Consider the following 21,490-nt stretch of genomic DNA (forward strand, 5'->3'; position numbering starts at 1 on the left):
GATCTCAGTAGTTTGTTGACAGTAAATGGGTGTGTATTCAAACATCCAGCAGATGTTACAACATGGGGCTGCATTAGCTCTGTCTGTAGGGAACTAGGTTGGGAACCAGAATATTCCTGATATAAAGCTAGTTCAGGCTCAGAACACAACTCACTCAATGTAAACATATCTCAATTCACTTTTCATTTTACTTCAAAAGAAAAAAAAAAAAAAAGCTTTACACGCCGTGACTACATGATTCATGTTATCCATCTGTTTGTTCCATTCTTATAAAGCAGGAAATGCACAGGGACACAGGGACCCCCTTAACGCCCTTGTTAGAGAGCAGTACAGGGGCTCAAAGTTCAGGGGCTCCGTGGTGGGACTGAACATTTGTGTACAAAAATGTTTGACCCCAAAAAGCGATTAATCGACTTAACTGTGACATCATGATGTACAGGAAAAAAATACATTTACAAGCCATTATTTCCCGGTGGTTTTAAACATAATATCTCATTAACACTTCGAGGGTAAATCTTGAAAATTGCGTGATCTGCTTGGACTTTATGGTAAAATCGTAAATTTGTATCCATTCCAACGCAGTAAACACAACGGCATTCTCTAGAGAGAAATGTATTACATCTTTTTTTTTTTTACTTTCCTGAGTATAACCTCATCCATGATTGGTGGACAATCTCCCTCTGATCATCCCCTCAGTTACCTGTTTGAGAATGGTCCACTGACATCACATCATGCTCTGCAGAGAAACAGAGAGAATTGTGGTTTGGTGTAATATCCCCCCCTGGTAGATGATAGTGGTGTGACCTGAACTGTTTAATGAGGTCCTGCTTATGTCATCAGGTTTCAAGTGTAATATATTCTTTATTTGGGTGAACAAATACATCCCACACATTTTATCTAGTTTGTAGAGTTTGTAGAAAGTGGTAACTCTAATTTGTAATCTTGTGGAGACAAACTGGTTTGGTCTTCATATCCTGTTTCCTACTACAAGTCCCCTCATTTATAAAAATAATGATAAGCAACCTGTCCAGGTATACAAACACTGTCCTAGTCTGTTCAACCAGCTGCAGCAATGAAATGCTGCTTAAACATTATGATGCATCTCATGTTAAAGTATCACATCTCATAGCAGCGTTTTAATGCAAATGAAAAGGTCTAACTCGTGTGTATTTGGGGGACTTTCACGTTGTGCTGTTGCTATTTTAAACATGATTACCTGTCCCAACCTTGACCATGAACCTGTTTGATTGACAGCTGCTGTAATGACACAGTAATAATCACAGTAAAGAGGCATGATACAGTCAAGAACATCCTTTTATTCAAACAAGTAAAGGGGTTGCTCGTTTCAAACTGTTTTTTATTATTATTATGGAAAAGAAACTGTAATTAACACATGCATTTCACCATGGGCTCTGGGGAGAAGGGGGGAGGGGGGGATGGGGGTTGTCTGAGGATGGGACACTGCTCCGAGGGAGGAAGAAGAGGAGGAGGAGGAGGAAGAGAACTCATGGCAGGAGGAGTTAAGAGGACTGAGGCGAGGGGATAAGCTGGCCAGGGGGCTCAGTCTACATGTCACTACACACGGCCCAGCTTCCTACCAAATATGTTCAAAAAGAAACTAAAGAAAAAAATGAAAAGGCGGACGGTTTTGCCACCGGACTGGGCTCTTTGAACGGTGCAGGGCCGCCACACACAGACACACACACACACTCTGCTCCCTGCAACCCGTTCGTCTCTGCTATGGCTGCAAATCTGTGCTGCATTCACTTGTCACGGTTTGATCGATAATACTGCTGCTGGCTTGAAGAAACTACAATTGTATGCAAATAGTTTTTCTCAGGCCAAAAATCTATATTTGTTGGTTTTGGAACATCTTGTAGAACCACATCACAATGGTCAAAGTGTCTTTTTCAAACAGTGTTTATTCAAATAACGATGATTTCATGTGTGACATCTCTTTATGTCTGTGCTAAGTCTGAGCCCTTCAGTCCTCAAAGTGGGGAACCAGTCCGCTTATAAGGTGCTTGAGTCATTTTCAGTTTTTTTTTTTTATATAGCAGGTCGCGTTCAACCACTAGAAAGGTGCATAATTGACTGTCTCAATGCAGCATTTTTTTGCTGCCTAAGATACGCAGTAACAATGACCAAAATAAAAAAAAAAAGAATTAAAAAGCAAATCCAAATTCAATTATAAAAAATAAATAGATAAAAACAAGGATTACATAAGAACATGCCTACACTAGCAGTCCTACTGGTCATCTCCCCTCGCCAGAGTCCTGATCCCAACATTTCTTGTGAGTGCAATTCTCCCTCCATCAGATTTTTCTGTCCGCTCTCAGGAGAAAAACTCATTTCTGAGTGAGCTGGCCGCCTGTCCTCAGCACAGCCCAGAGCCCTGTGGTGCAACTTGTTCACTTACATTAGCTGCTGAATGGAGAAGCTGAAGAAGATGGGTATGGTAATACAATGTGAAGCGTACAGACAAGAATAACATGTGAGCTAACTGCATTCTGCTCAGACAAAAAAATCTTAGCGTATTCTTTTTTTTTTTTCTTTTTTTAAAACCCCGCCGTTAAGAGAGAGGGAGAAAGGAGGGGAGGGGTAGGGGGAGGGTTACGCGGCTACTGACTACTCCAGTGTCCAAGATAGACAGAAGACAAGATACAGAGGAAAGATAAGCAAGACAGAAAATATCTTTTTTTTTTTTTGCTTTTCTGAATTATTCAACAATAAAAAGAGGAACTAAATCACACCAATTTCCTTTAGTACTATTTATACTGCTTTAAAAAGCTCAGAGAAGAGGAAGAGAAAGATATAGAAGTAAGAAGGAGGGGACTTTTTTCTTTTGAGATGGGCACTCAGGATTACAAGATGGAATCTGTGAACAAAAGGCACTTTTTAGGGACAACCTTTAAGATGCTCTGAGTCTATAACACTACATCACCAAACAAATATTTATAGTCATTTACAGTGGGAGGTGGGAATTCAGGGGTGGGGTGGGAGGGGGGAGTTGGGTTCACTTGAAATGATGACAGCAGACCAGCTGAGCAGAAAGAGGCCACTTATTTCCTCTTGCCGACTTGCACCGAAATCTGATCTCACGACGGACATCTCAATCAGTCGGTTTTGTTTTCTTTGAATCAGGTATCCATACTTGTGCATCTCCCAAACTGGGGAAGATCTTGTCTTTGTCCCACATCAGGGTCATTTGTGTTGGATACAAGATGATACAGTCTGGATTAAGAACATTTGCAAGCTACCAGATTTGTTGACGACTGTTCTTCTGCTATGGTGTAAAGGTTGGGTGGGGAAAAATGCCTTTTGTCACTACAACCTTTTCATACAATGAACCCCCCCCCCCCCCCACTAAATACAAAAAGAGAAATAGAATAATGCATGTTTCCTAAAATTTGCATTTTATGATAACACTTAGTTTTGTTTATTATTATTTATGTATAATAGAGATTGAATGTACTTTATTCTTTATGAAAGCACCAGTTTTTCATAACGATATATATTTTTGAGTTGTAAAATTGTTCCTTCAGCCCTCCCACATTCTGAAAACAAAATAATTAGAAATGAATATTTTTTTCTTTCTTAAAAAAAGTCACAAAAGGAAAAAAAAAAAACAATTTCCCCAAACTTACTTACAAAGACTGGGATTATTTTTACTCGCCGTGCTCGCATTTAGAGTCCCAGAGCATGTGGACTTGAAACAAAACAAAAAAAAAAACAAACAGAGGGTTTTCCCTCTTTTCTCATGACACCCTCCAACAATCGCTAACAAACAAACACAATTCCTCTACCAAGGCATTGCACATGGCTCAATCAACATACATCATTTAGTTTCAAGAACAATACTTCCCATCAAAACAAAAAGAAAACAACAAAACCTAAGCTGTCTTTAAAAACCTCAAACTACATTTTAATCACTGTGTTTGTTTTTATTGTTTCGTTTGATGTGGATTTTCCTTTTTTTGTCTGCAAGTGTGGGTTCAGAGGCTGGTACTTGAGCTCTAATCAGCTGTTTTTGAGATGCATCCTATGGCTGTGCGATGTACGCCATGCTTCAAAAAATAACTAGACTGCCACAGAGCTTATCTTGCAAAAAAAAAGTATATATCTATAAATATATATGTGTATTATATATAAAGATGCTTGCGATTATCTAGTGAGCTGTCACCACTTTTTCCTCTCCTGACATAAATTTTTCACCATTCACTATAGCTTATATGTGAGAAAAAAGAACCTGAATTCATGTTTGACAAATTGCATAATGGGAATACGTAGGCACTTCCATAGATTAGAAAAGAAATCACCTTAGCCATCGTTAACGTCTTTCCTAGTAGAGCTAGTTCTCTCTACAAAGCTGATGAGATGGTCGCCAGTCGGTTGGCCAACTATGTTGTGTTTCCCTGCAGTGAAGAACGTGGCCGGGCAGTCCAGTTATTTTGTGAGGTTGGGTGAGTGGTTCTAAATTTTGACAGGAGATAACTGAATCAGTCAGAAGATGTACAAGAGAATGATCTAAAAATGATTAAAAGCTTAAAGGCCTCCTCAGATTGTCTATTTTTAAGACTTCCCTTTGATTTGGGGCACAGGGGACATGTTTTCAAAAGTCTGTGTTTAGTAAGTGGCGATCTGTGCTCTCCTAGAAATGTGTTTCCATTCCAACGACACCTCCACTGATTTGAAACACTACGTGGTGGTCCATCTACTTTTAAGTGAAAGAGACTCACAAGGTTGGCTGGCATGATTGTTTTAGTGCAGTTTTGATCATTAAGGGCTCATTGACTCATGAGAGGGGAGTGCTGGTGTGTGTGAATGTGTGTTTAGGGGTGGGTTTACCATAGCAACTGATCTTTACTCAATCCTGTGCACAAAGACAAAACAGGGCACATGGGTGATCCTCCTACTGCTGGCCTTAAAGGCCCTCTCTTCCTCTCAAAAAACAACCAGATATGTCACATATTCATTTTGCTCCACAGTGTGGCTCCCTCTGCTCTTGGAGCAGCGGCCCGTCTGGGAGTGTAAACAACAGGGTAAACTTTAAGGAGACAGAAAGAAGAGCTACTCTCTCTTTAACGCTGGGTCGTATCTTCAGCAACCTTCTGTCCTCAATGCTAATCCTCTTTCACTCGTAACTCACCACCACCAGTCACCAGTCGTATCGCGGCGGTATAGCAGATTTGGCTAGCTTCATTGTCAGGTAAGTGCTCAGAAAAAAAGCTTTCTGTGATTGTCAAACCCTTCATTGTCTGGCACTGGCAACAAATAAATCAACCCATTTGACACTCTAGGAAATACATATTATCATTGATTCACTGAGAACTGGAGAAGAAAATTGATATCCTTCTCATGGATGTGCGTGAAATACAAAGCTATCCCAGGCAGCCAGTTAGCTCAGCCTAGAAAAAAATACTGTGCACAGATCAATAAAATCTGCAAACCAGCAGGTCTAAGGCTGTGTTCACACCATCTTCAGCATCTTCCTCACACATTTAAAAAAAAAAGGCAAGTTTAAAGCAGAAGTTGCATGGTGAGCACATTAGCTTTAGAGGTGCTTAGTTTGCTGATTTTATGACCTCTGTACTGACCCCGGCTAGCTGTCCCTATGCTAAACTCAGCCGACCTGGTGGTAGCTTCCCACTTAACGTGCAGACATAGGATTGGTACAAATCTTCTCATCCAGCTCTCAACAAATACAACATATTTCCCCAAATGACTTACTTTTACAGAAAAGGTTTTTGCATGTACTACTGGACAAAGGTCAGCCAACCACCCTGTTTACGCCGCTTCAACTTCCCAACTCCCGCTGTGTTTCTCTTTAAGGTGCTGTCATTCAAATACAAAACAATTACAAAATAGTACAAATCCAAAAAGGAATAAATTCAAATAAGAGAATACACAAGAGATAACAAAATCATTCAGCTTAATTACACAAGGGAAAAGGGGGAACTGGTAGCTGCTGTCTATAGTCGTGAAAACTGTCAGTAATGATGTACTCACACTGTGGTTTTCAGTGTGTACGTTTGTGTGATATTGGGATATCTAATTAAATAGGTAGCAAGAGTTCACTGGGCTTAACTGTTTCCATGTAAAAATGACACAACACCACCACCTATGACTACTACAATCTAGAAGGTCTGACAAGGTAACTGTGTGTTACCACTTAAACACGCTGTACATGATGTGGTCATGGCACAGATTGCATGATCTTTCTTTGTGTGTGTCGTGCGAGGGGTGTGTGTGTGTGTGTATGTGTGTGTGAGTGTGAATAAGTGGAGGCCAATGATTTGTCAAACTGAAGTATGGGGATCGAGTACACACAAAGGCTTCTTGTACCTCTGTGTTTCCTCTTTAAAACTCTCAATAGACAAGTGTGGTTTACCTCCCATGCCTTGTAGGTAAATAGTGCACATCGTTTAGATTAGTGTTAATTGATTCAGCGTCTAGTGCAACCTTTTAACAACACAAGTTTTGGCATGGTCTCTCTGTAGTTAGTAGTTGGGTAAGGGGACTTTATGGAGTCATAAAGAGGGACATAAACAATGGTTAATTCGATTTTGTTTTGGTGATGACAAACATCACAGGAGCGTGGACTGCAGCTTTCATTGGAAACCAAATTGTGCCTTTTGCTTTGCTCAGGCTGTGGATTCATTATCGGTGAAGCTTTGGAGCTGAAACGTTAAATCTGTTTGTTTGTTTGTTTTTGGTCGGACAGTTGATTTTCTCAGCCATTCGTTTACACAACATGTCGTCACAAAGTAAGGAGAGGTTGACCACTTTCACTTCTTGAAGTTCCTCCTGTGTTACTGCTGTGTTCTGCTGGTTTCAGGTGAGATGCCTGCTCGCTGCCATTTGTCCCCTCATTCCTTCTTTATCCTGGCATTCTCTTGTCCATCCATTCATCTTTCCATCTATCCTCCTTTGCTCCAAACGGGTCCTCCCTCTGACTGGGTAAATGAGTCCAGAGTTCTTCTATAAGCATTATGCTGCTGAAATTTCCTGCGTTGCTTGGTTATATTTTGTATCAGGTGAGACGTTCTGTCAGGGCTGGTCAGTGGGTTTGTTTGAGGACAATTATTATCCCCGGGCTGTTTCTCTGTTTTCTATTTCGGATTGTAAAGAAAGAATTCTAGTTGCTGGTTTGTACACAGGTCTTGTCAGAGGAACCAAGACTGAAAAAGAAGAAAAGGGAAAGATGGGGTAAAGAATGAGATCAGGTTAGTGTAGAACATGTAAAATATGCACAAGTGGAGGAAAAAAAAACAAAAAAAAAACAAAAAAAAACACTGTACAATGTGTTTGCAATAGTCCTGCACAACTAGACCTAACTTTCACTGTTTGTTTAACACACAGTTGATGAGAGATTTCAGACTTGACCAAACATTTTATGCAACTAAAAAGGAAATATATCAAAAATCACCATGACATCTGCAAAACAAATAGATCTGTACACCACATTGGCTTTTAGCCATCAGAGTTCTCAAATACAGTGAGTGATGACAGTGGTCTGGGCCACCAGCCCAGCTATTACCATCAATTCTGTCCATTTTTGTATTTAACTACCGTACTTCTTTGAATTGGCGGAGCAGTGAAGGGCTCAGAATGGCCAAGCAGCAGGGGGGGGGGGGATAGTTGTCTGGTGCTTCTTGTCACTTGCGCAATCTTTAGGTTGGGTTCTCTGGCTCAGCATGAGCAGGGAGCAGAAATGGGTCACTGTCGCTGTTGTTGGCTGCCCTGCTTGGCCTGCAGGATCTGGCACTGTGAACTTGTGCGCCAACATTCTGCAAGTCAAGCCTTGGAAACTACTTTGAGCCTCCAGGGAAGACGCTTTTGTTTAGTTTGACTCTAACAGGTCGCATGAATACCCCCTTCTGCCTCCTGCTCTTCTCAGCTACCCTACTCCCCTGGGCACTGTCCCAGCAGGCCTTGGGCATTGTGACTTCTGCCTTATTAGTTACTCTACTTCTCTCTTTTTCTCCCTTTCTGTGTGGTGCTCACACACACACACACACACACACACACACACACACACACACACACACACACACACACACACACACACACACACACACACACACACACACACACACACACACACACACACAACACACACACACACACACACACTCCATCTATCTACTGTGAACACTCCCACTAAATCCTTGGCAGCAGACAGGACCACCCTCTTTTCTTTCCTGTTCCCCCCTCAAGCAACCTCTTCTCAAATTCAAGATCAACTGGCTATGACATCATGTCTGGTTGCTGGGGGTAACGAGACGGCTGGGCTGTGACTTCAATAAGAGCTGATTCTCTGTCGCTCCTTTCCCTCCATCTCCCTTCTTCTCCTGCCCACTTGGTATCTTGTTTCCCCTCTTCCCCTGGTTGCAGTTTCTAACATTTGCCACTAGAGGGCACACAGAGCCTACTGTTTGCAGCGTGTCCTGTTGTCAACCCATTCATATTTGTGACAGGCTCTTTGTCTGGTAATCTATCATTTTATAGTGGATCATTAATCTTAGTGTGTCATTCTCTGAGAAACACATGCAAACTATTAATGCTGTGTTTTATTGTTGCTTTTAAAAGTGAACCCACAATTCAGACATTATGTCTCACTTTGTATTAGATATCAATCAGTTGTTAAAGAAAAGCACATTAGGACACCCTACGATGGCCAAAAGTATCTTCATACCACTGTCTGTGAAATTTAAACACTTTGATTTTTAAAACGTTGAAGTGGGAAGTGAAACTTTCATTTATTTTGTCAAGGGAAGTCTTTATGCCGCAGCATTGAATGAAATTTGGACCAGCCGTTTGGGGAAGGTCATATTATTCATGTCAACTCGAGAGTGCCCTTGTAAATAAAGACTTTGCCATAAAGAAATCATTATTAAACCTGTGTTCTTACAAGCACATACACAGTTAGGTTTTTATCATCCATTATCCATATTTAAAACAACACTATGACACTGCCACTGAAATACTTTATACCACAAAGTTATCATTTTTTGGGGTCATTACACTTTTTCTGACATTAGGGCAATACAGATGCATTTTGTTTAAAAATATTTTTTTAAGTTAGGACAGCATCTTGACCTCAACAACATTTGAAAAGTAGTTACACTGATGGCATGGCATACCAATTTAGCATCAATATAATGCCTTTGTGGCTGAATAGAAGCGAATCGGTGAAGCCAGGCTCAGAATATAATGGAGAGCCTGAGACCGGAGGAGTTGAGCCAGTAACAGCTCCATGTTGGTGACGGATTTAAAAGAAACTGTTCAAAAAGGCATGCATGTTGGGTGTCCCTATAATTATCCTTAGATTGTGTTTAAAGTTGGGTACAACAAAACAGAATGAAAAAAATAATCAGATTTTTTAAGTTGCTATAAACAAAAATTAAGTTAAAAAAGAAGATTGACATTAACACCTGATGGTGGCATATGTTAGTGAGCATAGCAATAATAATTAGTTAGAAAGTGAGATAGAGTAAAGAGTGGTATAAAACGAGCAGAAGGGCAGAAAGGATTAGAGATGGCAGGAATGGAAAGGGAAAAGGAAGAGAACAGAGGGCACAGAAACAAGGGAGGGGATCAGCCAAGAAGTTTTCAGATGGTTTCCATATGTTTAGGAGCAGAGTGGGGCTGGCTCCAGGTGGGTGTGGTTGGACACTAATGAGAAAAGTGCAGTGGTAATGGAGGAGGAGGCATACAAACAGCACAGAGGGTTGATGGGAAGGAACGGCGACGGTTAAAAAGAGAGAAAGTACAAAGCAAAGATGAAGAAAATGAGAGTTGAGAAAGCTTGAAGAAGAGAAACCGTTACAGAGAAAAGGTATTTAGGCAAGAGAAGGAAAAGGAGAGGTTGTGAGGCGATGTAGTAAAAAAAAAAAAAAAAAAGTTGGGAGAATGCCTGCTGCCTGAATGGTAGGCCCCATATGAGTCAAATAAACAGTTGAGCGCATATGGTAAACCACACAGGCACTGTAAAATACAGATGTACAAATGCACACATTGATTCTGCGCTGAGGGCTGGTGAGAGAGCAGAGGAAACCCAGCAGCAGGTTTCGGGGAGTAAGGGAATAAGAAATATTTTGGCATGCATCCATGCTGGTAATAAGTTTCCTGAGTTTGACATGTTATCACATTTAAAACAGAAAAGTTTCCTCCCCTTACACCAAGACAAACTATCAGTACATCGTATCCAAGACTCCTACCTGTGTCTGCTGCGGGATGTTCAGAAAGTTGTTGTCCCGTGATCCGATGCCGACAAACCTGTTGGGAGCTGTTGCGCCTGGCGTGGAGTATGCTAGAGAAACAGAAGAAGGAGAAAAGATGTCAGTACACACAAAGACATCTGGCTCTTCAATATCCTGTAGAAAAGTGAAAGCAATTGTTGCATTCAATGAAAAACGACTATTCACTGCCTTACCTTTCAAAAATATAAAATGTGAATACCATTGTCATTTATATTTGGTAAATTAAAAGCTACTGTTAGGGGGCTGTTAACTTAGCTTATCAAATAGACTACATTAGGAGGGAAATAGCTAGCCTGGCTCCTTCCAAAGTGAAATGAGTCACTGGACTTTAAAGATAACTATAACGTGGAACATGACACAGTGAAATATTAAGACTATAATGTCACTCATGGTAAACAAAGTCTTATTAATATCCACCAAAAAACTTATTAAACTTGTTCTGTGTACAAATTAAACAGACTACTTGAAACATCTTCATTAATGTGCTGAAGAGGATACTTGCAGGATGATTTTGTGTCATATTGACACAAGAGGCTATCTGTTTCCCCCTGCTTGCAGTATGTATGGTATGCTATGTTAAGAGGACTGGAACCTCACCAAGACAAAGAAAAACTCAGTATTTCCTTTTACCTGTTAAAGCAGGATACAATTTGGACAGCTGTTGTTAATGAAAACAAAAAATAAATACTAAGTACTTCAGAAAATGCTGCTATATCTCAATGAGGTCATCTGAACTCCACAGAGAAGCCTCAGAATCTGGAATGCAAATTTAGACCTCCCTGTGTGATTAAATCTTGTTTGTAAACTCAGTTGGAAATGATTGAGCACACTTAAATCCTGACACTGAGGATCAGTCAGGGACTTTTAAAACCCACTGGCATCAAAGTCTCTGACAAATTAAGGGCAGTTTAAGGTACCCTATGGACTCAAGCATTTCAATTTCGCTGAGGGATTCAGGATACAGTGAGCAGACTTGTGCATTTTGAGTTTGTATGTGTGCAGGAAAAGGGAGGAAGGACACAAAGGAGAGAGACAGAAAGGAAGTGTATCTGGAAATTTATGTGTATGGACATAAACAGTAAACATCCATGTGTTTCTAACCTTGGAATCACAAACATAAGACATAAAAAGACTTTGAGACGCTGACTGGGGTAGAACGCAAACACTACATTTGAAGGAAAGCTACAGACAATAAAATCAAAGTGCTCCATCCAGTGCCCCTCCTGCCAAATGTAAAGAAGTCTAATGTATTGTGAGAGAAGGCCTGCAGTTAGACTGACATCACCTCTTTATGCTTGAAACGCTATCTTTTCTACCAAACAAACATCTCACAAACAAACCAGAAATCCCACTGAGGATCTAAAATCCCCACAAGCAAAACCAGTATCAGTCTTTTTTTTTTTTCTGCTAAAGTTAATCTGATACCAGTTCAGTACCAGGCAGGCCCTTCCATGCACAGTTTCAATACCATAATTCACGAGCCCCCATCAATCTATTTGTTTCAACACAAGTTCTTCACAGCTACAAAAAAAGTAGCCTTTGATGTAGAATGGTTGCCAGTAGCAACTACTTTTCAGAGCGTCATAGAATAACTGATTTTAATGCTGTGCGAGCAGAGAATATAACGTCATATCCAGCAGACTTTCAGCAATTCAAATCAAAAAGTGATGAAAACACTCATCAGTGTCTCACTTAAGATTGTTGGAAACAAGTGAGGCAGAGACATTTATTTAATTTCTATTTCAGTTATAAATATCTGGCAAATAGGATAATAAAATGAGCTATTTGGCTAAGAGGTTCAACCGGACTCCGGCAACCGGCAATACAGATCGCAATCTCATCACACCCATACAGGGTTAAACCTATACAGGTGTTGACATACAATAATTATGATAATATCTGATAATATTATGATAATGCACTGAAAACAGTGCAATACAGTAAGTATTGCACTGTTTTCAGATATTATCAAGTAAAACACAATTTCCCTTGCTTTTTTCGATATTGGGAAGAAAATACTGGTATCAAAAAATATAAAAAATGTATTAAAGGGCTCAAATCAGAATCAATATGCATGGGCATAAAGGAGGATTTAAAAATACAGGGTGAAACTGCGTCACACCAATCAACTCAGAATGTGCTCAACAGAAAGTGCCAGTCAATCTGATTGGGCCTGATACAGAATGCTAAGGGACACCACAGAAAACCATTATGAAGATACATCCCACTAGACCTCTTTTGGTCTTGAATCTGCTGAGCTTCAGAGTAAAGCCTGTGCTGCCCCCCACAGCAATCCAAAGGGTTAAAGGAGGTGAGATGTTGAAAACACAGGAGCAATGATTGCACCAAGTTGGAGGAAGATCAATGGTTGGGGTCTGTTCACTGGTGAGGTTTGGGAATTTCATATTTATTTTTCGGTCTCCACGGGGTCACTTACACGGAGATGCGGGCGAGGAGAGTCCGCCGTCAGGGGGCGTGCTGTTGGGTTTAGAGTCGGGCATAGGGAGGGGCACTGGGCGGGCCACTGGGGGAGGTGGAGGCAGCAAGAAGGAGCCTGGCATTTTGCTCTGGCCGCTCCCGTTTGGCTGCAGACAACACAAACAGGGTCAGGAGGGCGACAATCCGCAGACACCGAATGAAAAGAGGACGCATCTTGGGAGGCAAGGTCCAAAGGAATTTCCATGACGGAAGGAAGGGGGTGGCAATAGTGGAAGGAGGGAGAGGTAGTGGGAAACAACAACCAAAGGAATGATGTATGTGGACTGGATCTTTAATGGATGTGTGAAAAATAATAATCACCACAGGGTTTGATAGGAGTGGGAGCTGGAGTTTGAGGTGAAAGGTTCCATAGGGTGGTCCTTGGTGGGTGGAGGAGATGTAACGCAGGGGAGTGAGCAAATTATTGACTAGGTTTGTCCTGAAGATGGCAAGAAATCAAAACCATGGGAAAATACTTGTCTACACAAGCACAACACCACCAACACCAACGATACCAGCACCAAACAACCAAACTCCAACTAAAATAAGAACAGCTAAAGATGAAAACAGAAACACGATGACACAACATATGACTGGTATGCTTGACTGAAGTGTGCTGTGACTGATTCAGTGCTGTGCTGATGGTTTTAACTTCTGAGGGGTTGGGTGGAGCAAAAACAGTTACATAAATAAATAAAAAAGGAAAGAAGTGGGATAGTCAGGGTCTGAAACAGCAAACAGTAAAATGACATTGACAAGACAATACAAAGATTTGTACACCGACTGGATAAACAAACATTCAGTGTGTCCACTTTGTGTGTATTGCTGTGGGGTGTATTTCTGTGCATCTCACTAATCTGCAAGTAGTCATACAACACCACAGGATAAACATCTGGACTACACTGGCCCCTAGATGTCATGAAATTTATAGAACTAAAGGAATGCAGATTCTTAAGCAATGCAATTTCAGATATAAGCCAGTGTTGGTTTTTCTGAAATACAAAATAAGTACAAATGCATTAACAAGCCATGGTAGCTAATTTTTTTTACAACTAAATACTTAATTTAGGAATTCAGATATCTACAGTGTATGAAAAATATATTACTCGTTTAATTAGGTCCTGTTTACATATGGATTCCTTTCCTTTTTTTAAATCAGGGAGCAGTTATAAAACAAAGAAGAAAGAATTCCAGTTGTATTTGCAAAACTTGTTTTGAAGTTGCTAAAATTCAGTTTGGCAAAATTCTAATTATTATAATTGTGGCCTTAATTTTGAATTTATAGAAACATCTTTACAGAAATATATTTCTGTTGTTTGTTCATTCAGTGGTTAAATGCTAAGCATTTAAGATTCATACACTGTTGCTTTAAAAATGTTTTTTCTCCTTGAAAAAGTCCTTCAATACTAATGCAAACTAAGTGCTGAGTGTGACACATTATATATTCATAAAAGCTAAAAGTGTCTTTCCAATCCGGCAGTAGGCCTTACCTGTCCAGCGGACTGCCCTGAGCCATCAGCACAGACAAACTGCACAAATTCCTTCAGGGGATCCTGTCCAGGGTGGTGGTGGTAGCGGATGGTTGGGTGGGTGAAGTAGGGGCTAGACTGCTGGATGATGGAAGGAGACGGGAAGTGCAGGGCCGAAGCTGAAGCACGGGGACTCCCTGCCAACAGAGACATTTGTAGAGAAAGTCAAGTGGAGACAGATGCATAGAAGAAAAGCGAGAGGAACACATAAAACCATTTAGTTCCAACACAGCCTTACAGTTGGGTGAGATGCATACAGTGAAAAACACATTATGACTGGAACCCATGATGTTTCAATCGGGTTTTAAAATACAGTACATCATAGTTAAGTTGTATTTCCGAGACAGGCTCATTTTGAGTTAATAACCATTAAGAGCATAGCTCATAATGTTTTATCATCACTCCAGTAAATCTTTACAGCTTTAGGGAAGATAATCACACACACATTACAGTCATGTGTGCACAATCACAGAGACGATATAACAAAGTAAACAACATTCAGACTTGAACACACAAGTAAACAAATACTAAATCTTGAAATTCATAGATAGAAAAAGCTTGCGAAAAGACAAAAACACAGAGAGATCATTGAGCATGGTCTTAAATTAGTCCGTCTTAATGACTGAATGTCTGTGTGCTGTTTTGAGGGTGTGAACCATTGGCGCAAATGCAATTTGGCATTGATGGAAAGCCTTTTCTAATGTGATTCATTTCATTTCTCTGACAGAACTCATCAGTATGTTCACACTTGAAGTCTGAGCTCATGTTTTTTTTTATGCTTTGGGGAGTCATATCTGATGATATATATGTGTGTGTCTGTGTGTGTGTGTGTTTGTGTTTCTGCCCATCATGGATGGGGATGCAAACTATATCAGCATTCAGCTGCTAATGAGCTTATAGGCAAGGCATTCCTTCTTCTGCTCCAAACAGAGCTCAATATATGTGAGGTATAAGACGGGAGCAGTCGGTTGAACACTAACACCAAACACAAAGCCCTCTCTGTCAGACCTATATCCATTACTAAATCTCCTTGATTGTATTAGGGGCCTGTTCTCCTCTTAGCTGTGCCAGTCTGACACCCACCCCATCTCATCTCATCCAGGGCCCCCAGCTGCCCATGTTGGGTTGCCAACACTCTGTGGTGCTGCATCTTATACATTGTGTGTGTGAGTGTTCTTCATGAGAGTGCCAAACTGCGCTGCACTACCCCCCAGACAGAGCCCTATGCCTCTGAGCCCAGCAACACCTTGCTCCCCTGCCAGGCTGCCTGCTCCCCAGTAGAGCTGTTTCCCTGCTTCTATTAGCCCTCTTCTAATCCCATTAAATAATGGGTGAAGGCCAAACACTATGGGGGTTTTAGGGGTGGGCTGGGGATGTGCAGGATCAGGGGAATCCCTACACCCCTACCCTCTCTCTTTAGAGCAGTGGTTCCCAACCTTTTTGGTCTGTTGTATCCCCAAAGACCTGTCAGATGAACTTAAGTACCCCTTCATGAACACCACACAAGTCCCAAATGTGTTCATTTGTAATGCTTGGAACCTGAACCCATATTCTTTACATATACATCCAAAGATTCTTAGCTTGCATTTTCAGTTACGTTATCCATTACTTTGGACTTAGTACTTTAATCTAACCTATAAGACATTTAGCCATTATATCGAGCCAACTTTTTCAACCACTAAAACATTTAGTTCAACATTTCTTGTCACAAGGCCAAAACTTTGAGCAAAACCTTTAAAGCATGTATGACTTCAACTTAATATTTCAGACATGTAGCTATTCAATGCTGACCAAACTTGTTTAAGCACCTCACATATTCCATGGAACATATAGTGTGCCGGTGTAAGTGCTAACTTGGTTTGAGGGGATAGTTTTAACTAAAACTTTCCCGCCAGCATTGGAAGAGCTTCAGGTTGTGTCTTGTAAAAAAATGTGTAAAAATGAAACAAATCACAACTGTATAAATAGCAACTTCTGGGATAAGGTATACATGCACTCATTTTATGGTGAACATGAATACGCATCTATGTGTGTGTGAGTGGAGATTCGATTTTCTGTGGCTATATCTAAAAAAAACATACAATCTGTCAACAACTACACAGGAAGGTTTAATGACACGGTGGTCAACCTCATTGCTTCACATCTGCTCTGTGGCTTAAAACTCATTTGATGTAGCTGAGCTACAGACTACTAAATCACATGGATAATGATCTCAAGCGAGCTCCTGCTCTGAGCAAATTTACTGACTTGCACTATTCAAAAAATTGAGACCTCTTCGATCTGTGTAATGGTAATAAAATAAAGAAACAGTAGATTTATTGTTTGAACCCCTTTGGCTATGTTAGAAATCTGATGTTATCATGAGCTACTTGTTTTAGCCTGGTGGAGCCCAAGCCAGTATGAATAAAGACACCAATAGAGATCCATTTGGAGATCTTAAATGGTCAGGAAGAGCAAGTCAATAAGATTGTGGAGAGAGAGGATGGAGAACAGTGAGATGAATAAATACTTGGCCTGAGTGTTCTGACTGCTGAAGTGTCATTAGGCAAAACATCATTGGGGTCATGCTCCTTCATTCTGTGGTGATTTGGACATTAGTCTTTTCCTATTGTGTCACATACAGGAATGCTCACCACACAAATCTGATATCAAAATCATACCCAAACAAGATTTTGATACAAAGACCCTAATGAAGATAAGGTCTCATGTCTTGATGCCTTGATCCAATCAGGTAATGTGTCATTTAGTAGTGCTCCATTTATACTCCCATACAAAACTGTAATCACTGAAACAACTTCAAACCGTATGCAAAGACAGTGAGCCCTGAGCCGTGGTGTTTCAGGCAATTGCCTTCTGTCCTGTTAACAATCCAGTCTAAAAAAAGAAGCAGGGATTAAGGGCCACCAGTGATGTAGAGTTGAACATGCAAGTAAAGGGTATCAAACCTCGTCTCTCTTCTGCCAGGTCCATCTTTTTTTAAACCTGACGGCTTTATGCTAAAATGTTTAAGTATTAAGCCAAAGTGGAAATTCCATAATTAGATCATTTATATTGTTAGGATAAGGGTTACTTCATTCATGTTGATTTGATGTAACGTTCAACGTAAAACTGAAGACCATTAAAATAGGAGGTGTACAGCCATACATTTTTGTATTGATATGGAAAACAAAAAAATGTTTCCTCCTGGATATTCTACTGAAATTAAAATTATCTATACAATTCCAAATTAAACGATACTAATCTGTCTTTTTACATTTGAGGTTTCTTTTGAACAGTAACTTCTCTTGTTTCTGTCCACGAGTATTTTTAGATAGTACCAAATCTCGTCAAGTTTAAGAAATTTAAAACACGACAACTGAGCCGTGAGTACATGACTAAATATTTTAAAAGATTATTATTTACATAAGATGGAAATGTGAAAATAAGCATGTTTTCAAAAAGAAATGTGACAGAATAGGTAGCAGCAGCCCCAAGCCCAGTCCTTCTACTTGAAGAAGATTAAAGTGATTTACAGTGTGATATCAAAAGTTGTAAGAGCACCAACCATCCACCAGACAGACCCTAAAAAGTCACCACACCCAGGCTACCAACAAGCTCGATCACCAGCCTGACCTGTACCCAACAAGCTCAAAACAGGCAGAGGTTCCCGCCTGATGTTAATTCCCAGCCACTCTCATCTCCCAAAGACAATGCTCCCGCTTCTGCTCCCAAGAGGAGGGGACGGGTGGGAAGGAGGAGATGGTGAGGGTTGGAGGGAGGAAGAGGTGGGGGCGATCAGGGGGAATTGGGAGCTGGGTTGGTCTCACCTGGTCTCACTCCCGCCAGCATTGGCAGTGGGTGGTGGGTGAACGCCATGCGGGGGGACCTCGTCTGGGAGGACAGGGCGCTGAAATCGAATTTCCCCGGCTTCTTAAGAGAACTAGGCGATGAGAGTCCTGGCAAAAAGGGGATCAACAAAATGGCAGAACAGAGACGAGGTTTTAATCAAACATGGCTGCTTTTCTTACTTTGACCCTACTTAATAAAAAAATTTAATATATAAATGAACTTATCGTTTTTAAATGCTGATTGTAAGAATCGAATGATTATGATTGACTGAAATCAATGGACTGATCGATTGATTCATTCATTGATTTGTTGATTGTCTTAACATACAGATGGGTCCTCACAACTGGTCTGTCAAAAACTCTGTACAGTCAGCGGGCTGTACCATGTCCTTCAGATTTAGCAGGGGGGAGTTTAGGGCAAGGTCTGGTGTGAGATCATATTTTGAAGCAGCAGGGGATCAGAGCGGAGGGGGGGGGGGGGGTGACGGGAGAGGGGGAAGGAGAAGGGGTGGGGAGGTTGTGAGGCTAAGGGGTAGTGTCAGGAGAGAGGAGAGCTGGGAAATGCAATGGCGGTCCAACTATGGTCACCACTGGATTGTAAATGAACAACACAGCAAAGTCCCGCTTACTAGGTAAACTTTTAATACGATACAATTACATTTTTTGGAGATCTGAAAATCTCAAACCACAATGATCAACGAATAGACAAACAACTACTGACTAGTCACTGCACTTGTCAAATATAAATTGGCCTGGATGGCTTCATAACTAGGGCATTCTTGCTTTCCAGTCAAGACCAGCATGAATTTCACAACTACATATAGCTGAACAAGTCAAAACACATCAACAGAAGCTCTTACGTAGTGCCCTTCTGCTTATCTTACAGTCATACAGTCAGGTATTTGACTCCCTCAAGACGCAATGTATTTCATATAGAAGGGCTTTTTGAACACTACCACACACATATACACAAGGTTTTCAGGCTGGGTGGTGAGCACCAGGCAAATTGCCAGTGAATGCTGGAAGGGAGAGCAGCAGAAAGATGGACGGATTGAAGCAGGAGAGGAGTGGTGACGATATGGCCGACACACATAGGCAAACTTATTAAAGTGTCCCCCTCTGTTATTAATGTCGGTTGCGGCTAAGGGCTGCATGAAAAATCCCTCAGTTTGGTAAAAACAGGCACACTAAGTACAGGCCAGGCTCACCAGCGGACCAGAGACATGGCCAAAAGTGTGAGAGCTACAGATAAAAGAGGCACTCTTCTGTGATCAAGACCTTATGTGGTGGGTGCTGAGGGATTGTATTTTGATATATGGTAATCCAAAGGCACAATTTAGACTTCAGGGTTTGAGGAGCAGCGCCAAATGGTGTATTCGACCTCTGCAGGGAACCGCAATGTTGAATACGTGCTGGAGTATATTTTGGGAAGAAACAATCCATAAAACAGAGAATAATAGGGAAGTAAAAGTATTGAAAAGTACATCAGTGTGCACACAGACCTCAATACATTTCTCGGGTATACACAGGACTTGTGTTTTGTTTTCCTCAGATTTGGTTGAAAGAATACAGTGATAAACAAGCATGGCAACCAAAAGCCCAATAAACTCACAAACGACACAATTTTCACACATATAAAACAAACACACTCAAATAAAGACGTGGGTAATTTCAACATTGCCCCAAGAAATGTTGAAATAGATTTTATGAGCTAACATATAAAATCTAAGAGCACAGATTTTTGAAAAAGCTTGTTTTTAAATACTACGCTGGGAAATGTTTTATCACTATTTACCCATTATACTCATAGGCAGCATGGGCGCAGCTGTGCTTGTGTGGGCACTGATAAGTATAGAAAAAGGTGGGCACTGGCTCTTAGTTTCATCAAGGCACATCACGTGACACATTTAGGCGGGATGTGTGCAATGAGCGGGGTGATATAAACCTCATTTACTGGTATAATTACGAAATATGAGACAGCACACAAACAGAAAAAGTATGATTTCTCACAACCACACAGGGCAGGCTTACAGGCAAACCAGGTTAAGAGTGTGAAGATGGATGTTTTCAACACTTATTTAAGAGACCTTTGCTAATAGTGCTTATGTTGTTGTACACACGTTATATGTTTATCTTAAAATATATTTAATAAAGAAAATAACAAGATATATGATTTGCTTAGAACTGACTTTTAACTATTGATGGTTAAATATCATGGCTCATAAAGCCACGAAGATGTAGTAGAAAAAAGCTGAACATAAAATAAAAAAATCACAAATAATTCAAGAAGATAAAAATTATAAACTAATTGCTAGTATCAGCAGAGCATTAGTAGTGTAGGCTTGTGATCCATCCACTTTCTTTGTGTTACTGTGTGATATATCACAACCTATTACATTTATGGTAGACCTGCTGCTGCATGCAAACCTCTTATAAGTTACCGATGGTGAAAGACATACTTAGACTTAGCCATAGTCGATTTTTAGTTTTTCCAATCTTTAGTTTTCATAACAAGCCATGGCACTGGCAGTTCAAGGTTTCCCCTCAAAACTTATGTATGTAAATATTCAGTCAATGTCATAGGGCTATTAGTGTGAGGCAGCAAGTCGTGTGTTAAGGTTTCTGATTGATGTTAAAATTAATTGTGTGGTAAACACTTGATTTCAAGCGTCATAATGCATGATTGCTGAATGTTGTCTTGTGCTACCTAGGGGACAAAGGAAGTGACATTTTAGTCCTTTTTCGAATGGTGTGCATGAAAGATACTGCGGCTGCAATAGAACTGTGCACGTAGGTGGGACTGCCCACTCGACGCTGCTTGCAGCTTCATTTATATTCTGCATCATTACATTAATGTCAAAATCTGAAACGTACCGGTAACTCTAACTGTAAAATATGTATGCACATTATTCGCCTCTGGAATGTAAAGTATGAAATAGCATGAAACAGAGAAAGTTCCATAAAACCCTTCTACACTGCGTGAAGAGTTCGTTTTTCTTGAAAGCGCAGCCAGTGTCTCAATCCTAAGGCAAGATGTAATGTGTAGTAATAATGATAGAAACTATTTAAATTACTTAAATAATATTCTAACACGTGCGTTAAGCATTTTCTCCTGTGTAATTTTATGTAAATCGCAAAGAGTGAATAATAAACTGAATATGGCATTTGGGTATCTTTCCACTTGAACAGACAAACCTTGGTTCGACATGTTGTAGATTCAATGCGTCCCTGTAATAAAGCCTGTTTGGCTCCAGCTCCCATGTGGTATGTATAGGGATTACTGCATGCCATTACAGTACAATTTCAATTAAAACCAGCTTATTATGCATACACAGCCTTAAATTATACATATTGTTTTTTTAGTCTCTGTGATATTCCATAATTAGTCAGT

The 21,490-nt window shown here is 40.5% G+C and overlaps 1 protein-coding gene across 16 annotated transcripts in view; it reads right to left on the reverse strand.

The window, feature by feature from the left end:
• Positions 1-1,296: 1,296 nt before the first annotated feature.
• nfixb (nuclear factor I/Xb) overlaps positions 1,297-21,490 on the reverse strand; it is a 129,650-nt gene continuing 109,456 nt past the window's right edge. For 11 of the 16 annotated variants that reach the window (XM_020650473.3, XM_020650475.3, XM_065964453.1 and 8 more), the window contains 5 exons: positions 18,079-18,207; positions 14,234-14,409; positions 12,703-12,850; positions 10,224-10,315; positions 1,297-7,181 (listed from right to left, as the gene is read on the reverse strand). In XM_020650473.3, the coding sequence (XP_020506129.1) occupies positions 7,167-7,181; positions 10,224-10,315; positions 12,703-12,850; positions 14,234-14,409; positions 18,079-18,207 (560 nt within the window). In that variant the 3' untranslated portion in view covers positions 1,297-7,166. The remainder of the gene's footprint in view (positions 7,182-10,223; positions 10,316-12,702; positions 12,851-14,233; positions 14,410-18,078; positions 18,208-21,490) is intronic. The other 5 variants (XM_020650493.3, XM_020650487.3, XM_020650491.3 and 2 more) reach the window with 2 other exon arrangements.

The sequence above is a fragment of the Labrus bergylta genome, chromosome 16, assembly GCF_963930695.1.
Source record: "Labrus bergylta chromosome 16, fLabBer1.1, whole genome shotgun sequence".
NCBI classification, from domain to species: Eukaryota; Metazoa; Chordata; class Actinopteri; order Labriformes; family Labridae; genus Labrus; species Labrus bergylta.